General features: G+C 41.2%; 1 protein-coding gene across 2 annotated transcripts in view; it reads right to left on the reverse strand.

The window, feature by feature from the left end:
• LOC126469795 (ELL-associated factor 1-like) overlaps positions 1 to 19,940 on the reverse strand; it is a 66,469-nt gene that overhangs the window by 18,776 nt on the left and 27,753 nt on the right. For both annotated transcript variants that reach the window (XM_050097048.1, XM_050097047.1), the window contains exon 3: positions 15,655 to 15,997. In XM_050097048.1, the coding sequence (XP_049953005.1) occupies positions 15,655 to 15,997 (343 nt within the window). The remainder of the gene's footprint in view (positions 1 to 15,654; positions 15,998 to 19,940) is intronic.

Below are 19,940 nucleotides of genomic sequence, written 5' to 3' on the forward strand. Positions count from 1 at the left end.
CCATAATTTTTGATGGAAGATCCATTTGCAGTATACAGGTATTCTGCTGTGGATGACTAGAAGAAGGGTAAACTGAGAGATCAGCACCTGTATCAACAAAAAAGTTGAGTTTGGTAGAGTGCTCTGTTATGAATAGTTGAAGGCTGTCCTGCTGAAACCAGTCGCTGTCGCTACTGATTTCTGGTAGCGTTCTAGGTGGCTGACACTTTTGAGCTTCAGCTCCAAAGTTTTTGTGATACCAGCAGATATTCTCCCTGGTGGGCAAACTCCTCTTTCTGCTGGATAAGCATTGCCATTGTGACACACGTGGAGTGCCGTATTTGTAGGGCTGAGACTTGCTTACAGTTCAGCTACTTATGCTTGCAGTGTTCCCAGAGAAGTCTCTTTTCTGGTGAGAAAGTTGACGATGGACACGCCTTGACTATTCAGCCAGCAGTTTGAATGAGGTCAACAGTGCAAACTGTGAGTAATTTTTGTGCATCCACAGGTATGAGCAACAGCCATATATTCCACCTAATTACATTGCTTGCCAGCATGTGAAGAAGGAACTAGATGAGTCGGTATACGGTCGCCGAGTTCTTCAGTGGAGCGAAATTTTTCAAGCCGCTTAGCTGCCATTTGCAACAAGTGCACGCTTGATAGAGGTGTATTTTTCAGTGCTTGTCAGCGAAGCTATTATGTCTTGTACTTCCACAGTCATCTGCTCGTTAAGTGCAGCCACAACACAACTGTATTTAATATTGCCCAAGGTGATGTGGGCCACGACAAATTGGCTCTTAAGTTGGGCGAATCACAGCACTGGATTATCTGACCATAGCAGTGGGGATTTCACCACCATTGAGTTAAGAATCGCATTTGCTGCTGCTAAGTCAGTGCTTGCAGGATTCTAATGTTTGTCATTGTATGCGCTAATTACATGACGTTGTTCATGATTGATTCTGCGTGGTGCTGTTGATGCGAAAACTTTAATAAGGTGTGTTTTGTCATTCTGGCGCGTGATTAAATTTTTCCAGTGTGTGATGCGATCATTCTGATGCATGATTTGGAAACCTGAGGTCACCAAATGTCGAGGGGAAATTTAATTTACATATGCACACAACAAAGCAGTTTATTACAGTGAGTAATTGTAAGAATGCTAAGAGCATCTACAGCTATTTTTTGCATTTAGCTCAGAGGCAGTGGGAATAATCAGATAGTTTACACTGAACACATGAAATATGTAGCAGACAATTTGCTATCCACATCACTGTCCACAAGCTGAGCCACAGTCTTTCTGGGAGATCAGCAGTTTCTTAATCATGATGGATATTTCATCTACATAAGTTTGACATTCCGAAGATTTCATATATAGTTATCTATGTTTTATGAAGATCATATAATAAATTATAACTACTGCTCTCCCCACTGATCTAATGCACACTAACTTTTTGAGCACACTGTTGCCAGGTTCACTCTGCTAACCTGGTGTTCTGAATATGCGGTAGCAGACCCTATCTCCTTTACTGTCAATAGTTAACAACAAAACTGTTGAGCAGTGACAAGCATTGAGTATTATCACCAAGAAGTATCTATTCACATTTCCTGAAGGATGACCATCTGCTTCGCTGGCTGTCATAGCCAGTGTAGCATACTGATAACAGTCAGAAAATTTGGTTGGCTATGGACTCCATGACTTTTGGTAGGGCAACAGTCATGGTAATATATTGTTTAATGTTGTGGTCATCAGTCCAAAGACTGGTTTGATGCACATCTCTACAGGAATTTATCCTATACAAGCCTCTTCAGCACTGCATAACTACTGCAATCTACATCCATTTGAACCTCGGCATCCATCTACAATTTTTATACCCCTACTCTTCCCTCCATCACCAAACTGACAATTCCTTGATGTCTCTGGATATATCCTATCAACTAATCCCTTATTTTTAGTCTAACTGTGCCATAGATTCCTTTTATTCACAATCTGAATAAGTATCTTCTCATTAGTTATTCAATCTATCCAACTAATTTCCACCATTCTTCTGTATCACCACATTTCAAAAGCTTTTCTCATGTGGACTGTTTTATCATCCACATTTCTCTTCCAGATAAGGCTATACTCAGCACAAATACCTTCAGAAGAGACTTATCTACTATTTAAATTTATATTCAATATTAACAAATTTCTCTTTTTCAGAAATGCTTTCCTTACCATTGCCAATCTGCTTTTTATATCTTCTCTACTTCAGCCTTTGTCAAAATACTTTTCTAGGCAAACAGCAAAACTTATCTACTACTTTCAGTATCTCGTTTCCTACTCTAATTTCTGCATCATTCCCCATCATTACCAGATTTAATTCTACTAAATTCCATTACTCTCATTTCAATTTTGTTGATATTCATCTTATGACCTCTTTATAAGACATAATCCATTCCATTCAACTACCCTTTCAATACCTTTGCAGTCTCTGACACAATTACAGTGTCATCATCAAACTTTGTTGTTGTTGTGGTCTTCAGTCCAGAGACTGGTTTGATGCAGCTCTTCATGCTACTCTATCCTGTGCAAGCTTCTTCATCTCCTAGTTCCTACTGCAACCTACATCCTTCTGAATATGTTTAGTGTATTCATCTCTTGGTCTCCCTCTACAATTTTTTCCCTCCACGATGCCCTCCAATACTAAATTGGTGATCTCTTGATGCCTCAGAATATGCCCTACCAACTGATCCCTTCTTCTAGTCAAGGATAGGCTACAACTCTGTCTCATTCTCTTCTCAATTACTTCCTACATCCTTTAACTCATGTAACTGCAGTCTGGTTTCTGTACAAGTTGATAACCTTTTGCTCCCTGTAATTTATCCCTGCCACCTTCAGCATTTCAAATGACATATTCCAGTTAGCATTCTGAAAAGGCTTCTCTAAATCTACAAATGTATAAACACAGGTTTACCTTTCTACAGCCTTAGCTTGTAAGGTAAGCCACAGGGTCAGTATTGCCTTGTGTATTCCTACATTTCTCCAGAACCCAAGGTGATTTTCTCCAGGGGTTAGCTTCTACCAGTTTTTCCATTCTTCTGTAAATAAAATGTGTCAGTATTTTGTAACTAATAGTTCTGTAATATTCACACCTATTAGCACTTTTCTTTAGAAATGGAATTATTACATACTTCTTGAGGTTTGAAGGTATTTCCCTGTCTCCTATATCTTGCACACCAGGGAGAATATTTCAGTCTCTTAAGGCTCTCAATAATTCTGAGGGAATGTCATTTACTACAAGTGTCTTGTTTCGATTTAGGTCCTTCAGTGCTCGGCCAAACTCTTGCAATATCGTATCTCCTGCCTCATCTTCATCTACTTCCTCTTCCCTTTCCCTAAAATTGTCTTCAAATCTGTTTCCTGCGTACACCCATTCTATATATTTATTCCATCTTTTCGCCTTCCCTTTTTTGCTTAGTTCTGATTTGCCATCTGAGCTCTTGATATGCTTCTCTTCTCCCCAAATGTGTGTATGTTTTTTGTGGTGTCACCGCCAGACACCACACTTGCTAGGTGGTAGTTTAAATCGGCCGCGGTCCATGTAGTACATGTCGGACCCGCGTGTCGCCACTGTGATCGCAGACCTAGCGCCACCACCTAGGCAGGTCTCGTGATACGAGAGTGGACTCGACCCCAGTTGTACGAGAACCAAGCTACCGCCCAGTTGTTCGCGAACCTAGCTATCGCCCAGTTGTATGAAGCCTTTCTCTCTCATTAGCCGAGAGACAGAATAGCCATCAGCTAAATTAATGGCTACGAACTAGCAAGGAGCCATTTGTATCAGTGCCTATAGCTTACGAGTATTCAAGAGAGATGTATTCCAAGGAATTATTAAAAGTTAAGTAAAAAGCATCTACATACTTTTCTTCTTATTCATTCATAAGTTTTTATGTTCCAGACTTCACGCCCGTATGCTTATCGCCGTGCGTGCACTATCGGCCACAGCTTTAGTCTAGCATTCCTTTTCAGCAATCCCCATCACGGTGTCGGTCCAGCTACCGACACTACATTTTTGATATGTATTTGTCCAATAGGGAGCATCTCTCTTTCCCATAGTCATGCATGCATCTACAGCCTCGCATTTCTCCTCTACCTGTGCCTCCTTTTTTCCTGCTTCATTTGGTGTATTTTTATATTTCCTCCTTTTGTCAGTCATCTCTTGTGTCATCTAAAGATTTCTACTGAGCATTGCCTTTTTGTCTCATCAATCCTCTGCTGTCTTCACCAATTTGTCTTCCAAAGTTACCCATTCATCTCCTATTGTATTCCTTTTCTCTATTTCAGTCAATCATTACATAATCCTCCCCTCAAAAACTCTCCGTAACCACTGGTTTTTTCAACTTATAATGGTCCCATCCCCATAATTCCTTACATTTCTGCAGTTTTTTCAGTTTAATCTGCAGTTAATAACAATACATTACGGCCAGACTTCACTTCTGCTCTGGAAATATTTTGCAGTTTAAAATGTGGTTTTGAAATCTCTGGTGTATCATTATACACGGGGTCAGGGGGAATGGTCAATATTCATGGATATGACAGGAAAGGAGAAAAAAAATTGAAGAAAAAAATTAATATAGACATATGCTCTATTCCAAATGGCTTCAAGATAGATACATTGTTATTTATTTTCTGTATTATTCAAAAATGGAATTTTACAACCACGCATTCAATACAGAAATCCCAAATTAGTCTAGTGACATATCTGTTTTATCAATATACACTGAAGCGCCAAAGAAACTGGTATAGGCATGCGTACTCAAATACAGAGATATGTAAACAGGCAGAATGTGGCGCAGTGGTCATCGATGCCTGTAGAAGACAACAAGTGTGTGACGCAGTTGTTAGTTCGGAAATTGCTGCTAAAATGGCAGATTATCAAGATTTAAGTGAAATTTCCTGGCAGATTAAAACTGTGTGCCCGACCGAGACTCGAACTCGGGACCTTTGCCTTTCGCGGGCAAGTGCTCTACCATCTGAGCTACCGAAGCACACCTCACGGCCGGTACTCACAGCTTCACTTCTGCCAGTACCTCGTCTCCTACCTTCCAAACTTTACAGAAGCTCTCCTGCGAACCTTGCAGAACTAGCACTCCCGAAAGAAAGGATATTGCGGAGACATGGCTTAGCCACAGCCTGAGGGATGTTTCCAGAATGAGATTTTCACTCTGCAGAGTGCCGGCCGTGAGTCGTGCTTCGGTAGCTCAGATGGTAGAGCACTTGCCTGCGAAAGGCAAAGGTCCCGAGTTCGAGTCTCGGTCGGGCACACAGTTTTAATCTGCCAGGAAGTTTCATATCAGCGCACACTCCGCTGCAGAGTGAAAATCTCATTCTGGAAGATTTAAGTGAGTTTGAACATGGTGTTATAGCCGGCGCATGAACGATGGGACGCAGCATCTCCAGGGTAGCAATGAAGTGGGGATTTTCCCATACGACCATTTCACAAGTGTACCGTGAACATCAGGAATCCAGTAAAACATCAAATCTTCGACATCACTGTGGCTGTATAAAAATCCTGCAAGAACTGGACCAACGATGACTAAAGAGAATCGTTTGATGTGACAGAAGTCCAACCCTTCCACAAATTGCTGCAGATTTCAATGCTGGGCCTTCAACAAGTGTCAGTGTGCAAACCATTCAATGAAACATCATTGATATGGGCTTTCGAAGCCAAAGGCCCAATCGTGTACCCTGGTGACTGCATGACACAAAGCCTGGGCCCATCAACACTGACATTGGACTGTTGATGACTGGAAACATGTTGTCTGGTCGGACAAGTCTTGTTTCAAATTGTATTGAGTGGATGGATGTGTACGGGTATGGAGACAGCGAATGGATGTGTACAGATGTGGAGACAAGGTCATGAATCCATGGACTCTGCATGTCAGCAGGGGACTGTTCAAGGTGGTGGAGACTCTGTAAGAGTGTGGGGCATGTGCATTTGGAGTGATATGGGACCCCTGGTACATCTAGAAATGACTTTGACAGGTGACACATACGTAAACATCACCTGATCACCTGCATCCATTCATGTCCATTGTGCATTCTGACGAATTTGGGCTATTCCAGCAGGACAATGTGACACCTCACACATTCAGAATTGCTGCAGAGTGGTTCCAGGAACAATCTTCTGAATTTCAACACTTCCAATGGCCAGCAAGCTTCCCAGATATGAACATTATTGAGTATATCTTTGATGCCTTGCAACGTGCTGATCAGAAGAGATCTCCACCCTCTTATACTCTTACAGATTTATGGACAGCCCTGCAGGATTCACGGTGTCAGTTCCCTCCAGCACTACTTCAGACATTAGTCGAGTCCATGCCACATTGTGTTGTGGCACTTCTGCATGCTTGCAAGGGCCCTACACAATATTAGGCAGGTGTACCAGTTTCTTTGGCTCTTCAGTGTATATTACCAGGGACAGTAAAACATGAAGAATAACCAGATAACCTGTACTCCAACAGCAACAGCACCATCCTGGCCCAGGCTGACAACTAACACCATGCAGAAACTGGTTATTCTTCGCGTTTTACTGTCTCTGCTAATACACATCGATAAACAAATATCATGTTACATTAGTTTGGGACCACTTTATTGATCAGGCATGTAAGGTACCACTTTAAAACCCTTTTTTCTGCATTGAATAAAACAGAAAACAAGTAATAATGTACATTAAATATGTTCTCACTTGAAAACTATTTGGAACAGGGCATATGTCCATATGAAATTTTTTTGCATCAAATGATAATTCCTGTCATAGCCCTGAATATTGACCATTCCTCCTGGGACTTCCTGTATAACGATACAACACAGATTTGAAATCAAAATTTTAAAATACTGTTTCCTTGCTATTTGTCTACCTGGGAGAGAGATCTTCCTTACAGGGCCCTAGTCCGATCACTTCAGTTAATTGTGACGAGGCTTTACAAAACTTTGAACTGAACTTTCATATTGCTCCCCATGTAGACGGTGCTTACAAGATATCTTTCCACATACTTGTACGCTAATGTACAATTCTCATTTCAATATGTCTGCTGTCATCTAGGATGTGACCACCCAAGTAATCCTATTGGTGCAAAACATGCAGCTGGCACAAGAACTGATGTTGGAAAAGATGGCTCCTATCAACAACATCGCCCAAGGTTTGCAACAAACTGTCCCAAATCAATTCTGTGATAAAAGGCTTCAGAGCATTGCCATTACTCTTTCCAAAATTTGACAAGAAGAACTATATTGCCTGTTTGGAAAAGCATTTCATTGCACATGGAATCTCAGGTAATATTCACCAACACACCTTCTTATAACCTACGCAGGTGCTGATGTCTATTGCTTCCTCAAACAGTTGAATCCAGAAGTAGAACCATTTTATTTGTCCTATGATTAGCTTAGGACTAAATTGATGGAATATTTTGAGTCTCAAATCCATGTGTTCACTGCATAGCACAAACTTTTTAGTTGTCATAAAAGAACGGGCGACTTACCAGGAATGGATTGCACAGTTTCAGGGACTTTCCTAGGAATCTCGTTTTTAGTGCACTAATTCCAAGTGTAAACATCTTCCAGCGACTCATTGATGAGTAACATGATCTTAGTGCATTCTCCTGCTGAAGGGCTCAGAAATGATGTCTTCCACTCAGTCAGGCATTTGAACAAGCAGTACAGCCCTTGGTGGCCCTGCAGGACCTTTCCCAGGTGTTCTCTGCCTACCCGGACAGTAAAGCCCAGGGCCAGCCCCTCTGTGCTGGTTTCATAGTTTCACCGGATAACGCTCTATCTTCACAGAAAGTTTTGAGGGCCCACTATCCAGAAACTGCAATCATGTAGCAACTGTTTTGTCACTCATCAAGGGCAACACTGCTATTTTCATTGAGAAAAATGTAAATTCTGAGGTAAATCAGGACACAAGACTGAAGTCTGTCAATCCACACCCATGATGATATGGATAGTGTCCACCTTGGAATCACAGACTCACGGTTCAGAAGCCGATGAACTTCCACCAGGGCCAGATGTCCTCCAGGTGCAAGGTATGTTACTTATTTCAGACATATTATTAATATTAGAAATATCACTTAACAACATCCTGTCACATTCCAAATTGACATTGGCTCCAACACCACATTCATTAATTTGGCAACTTACAAACAGCTTGGCTCACTGCCACTTCCATCTTTTGCAAAACAACTATATACATATAGTAACAACATTGAGGTGGTGGAACAATTTTGTTCTACAGTTAAATATAACAAGTCCTCCATGTTGGCTAGCATATTGGTCACTGGTACACATTGGATTAGGGTAAGACCTTTTCAGTGCACTTGGCTTGAATGTGCACAATTAAACTCATCAGATACAGCCCTTCTTGCCCCATACCCACCTCCAAGAACTTTTGACAAAGTACCCTTCAATATTTTGCCAGTAGACTAGATGTGTCTCTAACTATGAAGCACATCTTATTTTGAAGCCTTTTTTTAAAGCACACCAACGTGCCTTTCACCCAGCAGGACAAATTCCATGTGGAACTCTTAACAGTTGCAACACAAAGAGATTCTGACACCAGTCTCAACCAGTTCATGGGCTACATCAGTTGTTTTAGTAGAAAAGCCTGACAAGTCTTTGAGGATTTGTGGAGATTCCAAGTCAACAGGGAATGTACCATCAGTCACGGGCACTTATTCTGGTGGCGCACCCTTGTACACTGCCACTACAACCTAAGAACTTGTATTCAGTACCACTGGTGGGAGAACAAAACCAGGGCTCCTGCTTTCTTCACTACCAGCACCACCACTGAGTGAGTGGTCTCACCTGCATGCTACCAGAGCAGCCTCACCCTTTCTTGCTCCAGTCATGCTCAGTGAAGATTCCAACTACAGACTACAAAAGTTCTGTGATTTTGTACGAGTAACATTGCACATTATCGAATTTGACCTGGATCACATTCTTCTGTTAATGTTCTAATGTGCTTGGGTAATTTTGGTGCTCTGCTCACCACTGTTCTATTTCTTATATGTAGTTGTTGTAAATAAAGAACTGTAGGTACTATAGTTTTTGATAAGGAAGTTGTTTTTGTCCCACACGTGTTCCGCAGTATGATGGATTCAGCATTGGTTCAGTTGTTAAAAGATGAGCAGCAACAGTGGATTTAACAACAATAGCAATCTGAGCAACTACAACAGCATTTGTACTTGCTTCGTCAGTTGGTTACAAATTTTCAAGGTGCCTTGGACTGCCTTAAACTGCCCTCTGCATGCCTGACTGCTCCCCCAGCTTTTCCAACATTCCAGGAAATGAAGGAAGACTGAGACTCATATGTGCAACATTTGCAGCAACATTGTGCAGTGTATCAGGTAGTGGACACATCTTTGCAAAAATCTTTTTTCTTGTCTTGAATTGAACCTGAAACATTTTATCTGATTTGAAGACTTGCTCTGTTAAAGGACCTAGCAACATTGTTGTTTCCTGAAACGTGAGTTGCTAAGTGCGTATTATCTTAAGCAAAACAAAGTTGTTGCTTTCTGTATATAGTTTCACCAGTGGCAAAAGAAACTGACCCAGTCCTATCAAGCATGGGTAGCTGACTTCCGTGGTTTAAGTAGGAAGCACAAATTTATTTGTGCTCCCTGTAAACAGTCCTACACTAACTATCAAATACACAACGGCATTGTCTGTTTTGCCCTGGACTGAGAGCTGTGTCAGAGGCATTGTGTTCAGAAGATCCTACAATCAAGTAGGTTCTGGCTATTGCTCAGGTATTTGAAGTGCCAGGGTCTGTGACAGAACAGTCTGATGATGTAACAGACATAGCGTAGGTGTGTTCAGTTCCATAGCAATGGCATAATTCACCACACCTTCATCATGGTCATCTTGTTAGCACCTTTCGCAATCAGACATTGGCCCTTTCCATTGATGGTTCCCCTCATTTCCTGATTATTTTCTTATGCAGATCTGTAGTCGCTGCTTGCACCAGCAGACATTGTGTGAGGTGTGCCATAAATACAACCATGTGGCATCTGTCTGTCATAGTGTCCCGTGCAGTTAGTCCTTGGACAAGGATGTGGCATTTACAGAGGTGCACAATGTTACTCCACAGCATGGTTCAGAGCTCCATGTTTCCAGCAAGATCTACATTATGCTGCACATTCCACAACAGCCATTCCGTTACCAGGCTGACACTGGGGCCTCTGTGTCTATCGTGAATTTTGAAACCTACCATCACTTCAGTCGCCCTGCTCTTTCTTCTACACATCGTCATTTGGTCAGTTATGGTGATCAGCTAATTCCTGGTCAAGGCCAGTTCATGAATGACGATCAGCATGCCAAGAGGGCAATCACATTTTTTGCCATCAACAGTGCGAAGTCATAAAATATTTTTGGTCTCCACACATTTATGGTTTTTGGACTTCATATTCAGGACATAGTGTACCTCATTTTTACCATTACAGGTGTTGGACAACATGTGCCGTGATTTCAGGTCTCTATTTTCACTGGCTTGGGTGCTGTAAAGGACTATGAGGTTCACACCACCCTTAAACCTAAGGCCACTCCTAAGTTTTGTAATGCTCGGCTTATCCCTTCTTGTCTGTGACCCACTATCGAGGACAAATTGGACAGGTTGCAGAGCCTGAATCCATTCATTCTAACTAATGTGTATGTTACTCATAATCCTGCAGAGGCACTTTTTTTGTGCGGGGATCTTATGTCCACCATTAATGTCCAGTCAATAGTAAATTGCTACTCTATTTCCCATTGATAAGAAATACTCACATAATTGGCAGGTGCTGAGGGTTTTTCACAAATTGAGTTGGCAGATGTGTACCTGCAGCTTCATCTCGATTTCGTCTCTCAACATATCGTGATCATTAACTCTTTCTTTGGGATGTACATAACTTATAACAGTTAACGCAGGATGTTCTGTGTTGTGCAAACTATCTTGATAACATTATCATCACAGGCTCATCATGGTAGGAACAACTCGCTAACGTTCATATCCTGCTCACTAAACTGCAAGTAGCAGGCCTTAAATACAATTTGCTGAATCTGATGTTTTGGAGATGGAAACAGAATATCTGGGACACCTTCCTTTAAAGGTTATTGTCAACCCACTTAAACCACAGAATCTGAAGGAACTCCAATCATTTCTGGGTAAAGTCAATTATTATTCTTTTTTTTTCCAATGCGGCAGATATCATTCATCCATTAAACAACTTACATAAAAAAGGTGTTGCTTTGATTTGGTCACTGAACTGCAAAAGAGTGTCCACCCGCATAAATTTGCTGCTCAAGTTATTAGCATGCCCCAGTACTTTTATGCCACGTAAAAAACTTGTCCTTGTCACAAATGCCTTCCAATGTGGGATTGGAGCAGTTTTGTCTCATAGAAATGCTACTTTGAACAGCCTATTGCATACATCTCTGAGACGACAGCCATTCAACACAGTTATTCTCAGATATAAAAGGATGCTCTGGTCATTGTGTATGCAGTCCAGGTGTTTCATGTTTTCCTCTAAGGCAACATGTTCCACTTTATCACCATCCATAAGCTGCACACGGCACTCTTTGGGCCACATTCACAGTTTCCTGATAGAACCACATAGCAACACCAATGTCGGATTTTATTTTTGTATGGGTATCACTAGGAGATTCATTACAGATCAACCACAAAGCACACTAATGCCGACACATTTCATAGGACCTGACCCTGCCTTCAACAAAGCCAAAGCTGTTCCCAGATTGATGATCACCTCCAACACATGGTGGAGAGACTCCCGAGTAATGGCCCATTGCGTAATGCAAGCCGCCCAACAAGACCCAGTGCTCCATCAAGTGATTCATTTTGTGTACAGTGGTTGACCCAACCGATGGCCACAAAGGTGTCTGATCAGATCCACAGCTATTTCTTCATCTGTTATTGGCTGGCAGTAGTTGACAGCATACTCCTCCTTAGCACCAACTCGGACAATCCCCATGTTGTTAACTCTCCAGTTCTGAGGGGCTCGCGTCCTTACTCTCCTACAACATGGTCACTGTGGCATGTCCCACATGAAGGTCCCTGTTCGGAATTTTGTCTAGTGACCTGGCACTGACTCGGCAATTCAGAAGGACGATCATGAGTGAAAACAGTGTCCCAAGCAGCAGATGGCACCACTACAAACAGCCACTCCAAGGCCCATGGTGCATCAGCTGTGGGACTGCATACACATTGAATCTGCGGGCCCCTTCTATAATTCCATATGGTTGTTGGTGGTTGAATTGCTGCCCAACTATCCACTTGTCATGCACATGCACTCCACCGTGGTGAAGATACTGTAAGTCCTCTCATCAAGGTTTTTGCGATCAAAGGGTTGCCCCAGATGATCGTCTTTGATAATGTCTACAGGTCAATTTGACATTGTTTCACAATGAGTATTGTTACCTACCTAATGTCCATTTCCTTTCACCTGCAGTCAAATGGTGAGGCAAAGTGCACGGTGCGCACCTTTAAGACGCAGCTGAAAAGGTGCATGATGGACTCATCCACTGAATAGGCACTGCCTCTTAGCATCTAGCACCTACAGGACCACCCTACTGAATGGCAGAAGCCCAGCGGAGATCCTTCGTGGCCTACAGGCCCGGATGCTACTGCACCTGCTCTGCCATGCACCACAGCCCAACGTGGCTTTGCACTGTGAGGTACAACCCGGGTGACCCAGTATGTGTGTGTACTTTCAGTCAGCAGCCTGGATGGGCACCAGTGATGGTACAGGCAACACGTGGTCGGCAAATGTTCACGGTGGACATTGGCAGGATGTCACTCTCACACCATCAGAAGCAGCTGTGTCCTTGGTGGGGTACAGACTCACCTCAGCTTCAGCCGCAGCAGATGGCGGCAGGGAGCCCTCTGTGAGTGCTGTCCCATTCCAGGGCCCGAACACTGTGGGGACGCCTCCACTGGATGAGAGGGTTGGCACCAGCGACTTCGAGATGCAGCTGCCGACTGTGCCGGGGCCCCAACCAATGTCTAACACTGACGGCCTGGATGCCACTTGTCTGCTGGAGTATAAGGTGGACCCTCTCCAGTCGTCACCACCACATAATGGTGCTGTTCCCACATCACAGCCATGTTCGAGGTCATTCCCATATCTGGCTCATCATCGCCCGTATGCCCCACCAGACCAGAGACAGCTGACACTCCATTCCAAGGATGATGCCAATGAATTGATGGAAGTAAACATCATGAACATGCAGCTGTTTTCACACGCCTGTGTAATTCCGATGCTTTGCTCACCGCAAATACATTTTTTGCATGTTGTTGTTGTAAACAAAGAACTGCAGATACTACACTTCCTCCATTCCCAGGGAGGGGAATGTCATGGCAAAACATCCAAGCAGCACACTGTTTGCAAAGATTGACCTCTGGGAGGCTTGCTTACAGCTACCGTTGGATGAGGAATCTAAGTGCATCATGATGATTAACACCCATTTTAGCTTGTTCCAATACAGCTGCCTACCTTTCTCCAAGACTGTGTGCTGGCCATTTTTCAATAGTACTTGGAGCAGCAAGCTCAGGGAGTCTCAGGTACGGCTAACTACCTCGGTAAGATTCTCGTAATGGGCAGAAAAGCCAAGGACCTCACTGCAAATCTGGAAGCTCTCATTCAAGCTTCAGAAACAGCTAACTTGATATGCAACAAGAATAAATGCAAAGTGCAAAATTGCAATTGGACTACAGGATTGATGGTGCACTTACACTGTTCCTGGTCTCACATCATTCTACTTCACTGAATGGGGTGAGCCCAACATGACTGACTACAGTGACCCAGAGACAATTACTTCAGAGATCCCTTTCCTCAGAGGCCTCACTGGTAACACTATAGGATGATGTGCAGGCAATGACATTCTCCAGAGTAACATAATTGATGGGTTCCAGTGCACATGACCTGCCTCCTCATCAGAACTATGGTCAGGGTCCAGCTTCCGAACTAGTTGTAATACTGCAAACACCTACATCAACTGCGCCCGTGCGAGGGTCCAGGTGCCTTGACTGGTGACTTCTCCACTATCTCTATTCCAGATCCTCTACAACTTGGGTCCAAGCACAAGCTCCTCCAGTTGTCACGGCAACCACTCTCAGAACAGACACCCGACACCAGTTTCCACGATGGAACATTGTTTGCCACTGATGCTCTCATTCCCGTGGCCATCCACAGCAAAGGCTCCAGGTCACTGTTTCCTCTGGACAAAGATGACAGCAACTCCAGCCTCCACAACATCGAGATGATTGACGATTTGTCCTCTGGAGGGGCAGGAGGGGGGAGGAGGAGGGAGGCACACAGCCCACCAGCAGGAGATGACAGTGCTGCAGGTAGCTGAAACACGAGGCTGTAGATGCCACAGCAGCAAGTTCTAGATGATGACAACAACAATTGTATGCTATCAAGGGCAACTCTAGACACCACTGTTGTGACCACAGACATTCACCTTACTGACACATTGGCAGCCATATTGCCCCCTATGAGGCAGAGCCAGTATAGGTCTATTTGCTTCTGTCCTACCACGTTTTTGCAAATTGACCAATATATATTCTTCAGCCAGCACTGCATTTAAGACACTGCACGACCAGGGCCCAACAATCAAAGCCAACACACCCGGAGGCCACTGCCTTACAGAGCCAAGCTCAAGCTGCCGGCCTTCCACCGTGAAGCTACCCCATGCCGCCTTTGGCCTCCTGGAGCTCTGGCACCAGGACTTTCATATTCACCAGCTTGGGAGCATGTTAGTGCCACTAGACAGGCATCCAAAAGTAGTTGTCCTTTTCCAGACATAAGATTTATTCCTGTGTGACATTCATTCAGGCAAATATCTAGATAGGAACAGCAAATATAAACTTTTCACAGACTACTTACAAGTAGACAATAGACAATTTATTGTGCCAACAGGATTTTTCTCGGTGACTGAGTCATTTGCAACTCATGGATCATTGTGAAGTGTTATTTTATGCCATTTAAAATAAATATTTTCTAGTTCTTTGTCTACCTGGGAGTGAGTTCTTGCTTACTGAACTCTAGTATGGACTCTTCCACAAGATCTACCGATAATGTTTGCTGCAGCTTTGTAGTATAGCCTGTGAAATCACTACATTACTGTTCTTAGGTGATGGCTCTGAATATACTATGGAGTGCTAAAAGTTCCCTTATGTTGTCTAGTTTTCTCTACTTCATTCATTATTTTTAATGTATTTCATCCGCCAGTACAGTGTGATATAAATGTACAGGAAAGTATTTTTTCTGTAATATGCATTACTGGAAAACCTAGAACGGTTCCTGTCTCTGGTTCCTGTCTCTATTGCAATGTGTGTGTGTGTGTGTGTGTGTGTGAGAGAGAGAGAGAGAGAGAGAGAGAGAGAGAGAGAGAGAGAGAGAGAGAGAGAGAGAGAGAGAGAGAGTGAGTGAGTGAGGAGAGAGAGAGAGAGAGAGAGAGAGAGAGAGAGAGAGAGCAAATGATGTGTTTAGCTTGGAACAAGGACGTGAGGAGTGCCAATAATTTTTCTGTTTTTCTGTGCACCTGTCCATTGCTCAGTGCCTCTTCTATCCCCACATAAATATTATTTCCCTAAGAAATAATTTACAAACTGCCACTGTTGCCGTGAGAATATACTAACTTACCCCATAACTCAGTGATCGCTCAGTATCTGAAGTCGGAGAAGCCGCTGTTTTGATAGCAGTCAGTTCTCCAATAACTGGCAAACTGGCAGCAACAGGCATGTGTGGTGACTTTTTCTGGGGATATGATGGAGAGGCATGCAGAGGCGAATGTCGAGGTACAACTGTTGACAGAGATGATGCCATCTGCTGTGCTTGTGCCTCTCTATGATTTTTTGGACGTGATGACGCTGATGTTTTCTTTTGATTACCACTGCCACTTCTAGTTGGCTGTTTAGAAGCTGGTGGCTTAATATCTTCTTGATGCTGAGGAAATGGAACTTGTTTGTTATGTTTTGGTTCAGAGCTGAAATATGCAAAAACAACTATGTTAGAACTTATATTACATTTTCAAATGGAAAAGCAAAGTTTGGTCAATCAAAATGAAGTGGTCCAATAAAAATTAAGTTGGTTGTTTGACAGTTTTTAAATATTTTAATTTTTTATATGTGATTACCCTATAATTGAGAAGTTCAAAACAGTTTTTTAAAAAATTTTACCTTTCACCTTTACTGAATGGCGGCCATTTTCATTTGTAGGCGTGTGATGATGTTTCAGTTTAGAGATGTTAGCAAAAATACGAATATCTCTGCACTGGGTTAAGTTACAACATTGCAATTGACATGATTGTTTTTAGAAAAGTGTCCTCTACAACATTGTCTATTACACAAAACACCCTAAACTCAAAAATAACCAGTCAAAATTACCTCCAAAGTTTGGTATCCAAATTTTCAAAAGTCCACTTTTTAGTCCCAAAAATAACAAACAAAGAGTGATTTATGAGAGTCTATTTTTTTCCTATAGTTTTATATCATACACTACTAGCCTCATATAGAGCAAAAACACTTACAAATGTTTCCTTATTTTTTATGAATTTTTGAAATTTGAAAATTTTCATTATTTGTAAAGTTTGGGGTTAGTTATCTCAGGTGGCACTGGATATAACAATATGATTTTTGCACAGTTTGTACACCTATATAATAGCAACATACCGTAAAAATTTTGATATTGATATCTGACTGTGAACAAAGATATGAATTTTTGGAACTGAGGAGATAATTCTACAACTGATCTTATGGCTGTTGCCTGTTCATGTGTGACATGGGTGGGATATAATCAATTATTATTGACGTAAGGTGCTGAATTATATGCAAAAAGCAGAAACATCAATAAAATTAACATTTATATTATTTTGACATGCTTAAAATCAATATTTTCAATTAACATCCTTCAAGATGCGACTGTTCCTAAACCTGGTGGTGAATGTTAAGAACACTTATTTCTTCAGACAGCTTCTGTGATATATAATAAAACCTCCCAGTTGTTGTGGGAAGTTCAAGCACTGAAAGTTTCCTTAAGACATTTTTCATTGGTATCCAAACTTTGCCACTAGTAGATTTCTTGAATGATGTTCTTGGGCCAGCAGGGTGATAAAAATGCACAAAAACATCATTGTTTTCCAAACTTATTCTTTAAACCTCTGCAAGCCACCACTGTCCATCAAACACACATGCCACTATGTCATTCAACATTAAAGACAGAGATGTAATTTTACTGACACAATGATCCTCATAAATTTCGGTTTCTGGTGTTACGTAGCATCGAACTAAGTTTCCTGCAATGCCAAGGAATTTGTGGAAATGCCTTGTTCCTTTTATTGCTAATATAGTTTTCTAATCTGGTTTGAAGTGTTGTTTTCATATGCAGAACCACTTCTTGTTTCTTGATCAGAAAATAGGTAATGCCTTTCATATTATCCTTGCAAAAGACATACATGTCCTGTACTGTGAGAATTTGGTCTGTAGTTGGTCTTTGTAGGCTGACTTTACTTACTTCACCTTTTGTTGTACCTCCTACTCCATCACATGCATTTTTACCATGGCAAGATGCAAAAAAGTGCCACTCAGCCTCCGACCCAAAGTCTACTTTGTGGTTGCACAGATTTGAAAAATTCTTTTTGTTCTTATACTGACTAACACTTCCACCTGAAAAGTATATCAGCTTCTCAACCTTGGGAAAATTTTCTTTTATGTAATTTATTACATACTTTTGAAACACATGTACAGCCAAAGTGTTGTGCTCCAAGTAGTTGCTTAGAATGCAAATTGAAGAACTGCAAACTTCATCTTTCTCATTTTTAAAGTAGAGAATAAATGGATGCACTGTTGCCTGCTCATTATCCCAGTGGTACTCTTGTATTGCATCCTGAATCACAAATGTAAAATTTTCTGCAAAACCAGCTAGCACTATGCATTCAGTTTCATGAAGTTGTGCTTTTTTGTCCTTCAAAAACTTACTTTGGATTTTAGAAACAGAGTGGTGACTTTTGAGTTTTTGTAAGTTATCAATTAAAGACTCCAAGTACTCTTCCTGAGATTTAACCACTGTTATCATTTCTGTCCTGTCAGTTGTGACCCACTGTTTGAAGGTAATACTTTCTGGCATTTCCTCATCATATTCGTGAAACAATTCAATAACGGTTTCCTTACCAGGGCATTTATTACACAAACTCATCATGCAGTCATAACTGTTAGTGTCACAGACCATTAAATCTAGTAACTCTTTGTAGTCAAGATTACTGAGTTTTGCACCCGCAGTCAACAGTTTGACGTTTTGATGATATAAACAAACACATACGGAGTGTGTCCCTGAGGATACAGCCAAAATACACCACTTAAGGGTGGAGGTCAAAAAAATTTTGACCTTCCAATTTTGCATTCAGGATGAGACTATTTGAAAGCTACATAAAGTTCATTTAAATTTGACAGCACTAGTCGTTTCTGCTTTGTTACTTTAATTCCATTTATAACAACTCTTTTGCTATCTTTGCAACCTGGGAACAGTCTACTGTTTTCATCATCTTCAAAAAACTGATCAATCTTTTTAATTGTTTCTTCACTTATACCTACTCCTTTCTTCTTTTCTGAAACTGGAAGAATGCATGCTCTTTCACCAATTTTCGGGATAGTTTAACCAAATGATTAGAAATGTTGAATCCATGAACTATTTTTTTTTCCCCCTCTCTTGACCATGAGTCAGGGAGCAAACTTAAAATTTTAACTTTTTGCTCATTAGATGTCACTGAACATTTAATTTTTAATTTCTCTATAAAGCTCAAATATTCAGTGTCAGATGATGCTGGTGGTAGGTTTCCTTCTACTTTAGAAGTAATGTTGGTATCTGTATTATTAAAGCATGATTCCAAGTTTTTTTCTAATTTTGTCTGAAATTTGTTGTACCTTATTTTCAATAGCTGCTTTTCTTTTTCTGCTACTTAATTTTATTATTTCTGAAGCACGAGATACGTCTAACTTAGAACAAGCAAAATCCAATATGCTAACAGCTTCCTCATTAAGAATATAAATGTCATTAACAAGGTTACATGATTCTGGTTCTGGATTCACAACAAATATTTTTGAGTAACAATTTGGGCACAGGAAATTTCCAGGAATCATACTACATTTCACTTGGGGAGCTGTTTCACTCTCACATAACAAGAACAAATGTTCAAGTTTTATTTCCCTCAAACCTTTAGTAATAGGCTTTTTATGAACTTTAAGTGGATCACAGCACACTCTTCCAAAAATGTGGTTGTACTTCAGAATATATTTCTTCCCATGACACTCACACTCTGACGTTACAGAAGAACTTACTCAAAATTTAAACAAAGTTTGTCTAACTTCATCAAAGTCATTGACATTTTTCAAGTTTTTTGAAACTGAACCATAAACTGTTTTGTGACACACTTCACTTTCTATCTGTCCAACAGAGCACTGTTCATCCATGTTATTGCATTCCAGTTAACCTCTCAAAATTGATTACAAATTACACACAGAACAAAGCACATACATTCTACACTCTCGATGAAGTATGGACATCCACTCTAACAGAGGTTTCAGAACAGACTGACTACAACAGTGCCACACCCAGCAATAATGACTTCTACATTATCACACCCAGCAATAATGTCTTCTTTATTGACAATAAACCTAAATGTAAATGGGCATTTTTATTACCATAGACAAAAGCGAAAGTTCCTATTGTTTAATATTGCATTATTAAAAATAAATAAACTAAATGAATATTGGGTGATAGTGTTGACTAAATATACGTCACAATTAAATTTTATTACAGTGAAACAATAAACCATCTAAATACGCAACGGCCATAAGATCAGTTGTAGAGTAATGTGAATTATTTACTCATTTTCAAAAATTCATATCTTTGTTCACAACCAGATATCAATGTCA

The sequence above is a fragment of the Schistocerca serialis genome, chromosome 3 (genome assembly GCF_023864345.2).
Source record: "Schistocerca serialis cubense isolate TAMUIC-IGC-003099 chromosome 3, iqSchSeri2.2, whole genome shotgun sequence".
In the NCBI taxonomy this organism is placed as follows: domain Eukaryota; kingdom Metazoa; phylum Arthropoda; class Insecta; order Orthoptera; family Acrididae; genus Schistocerca; species Schistocerca serialis.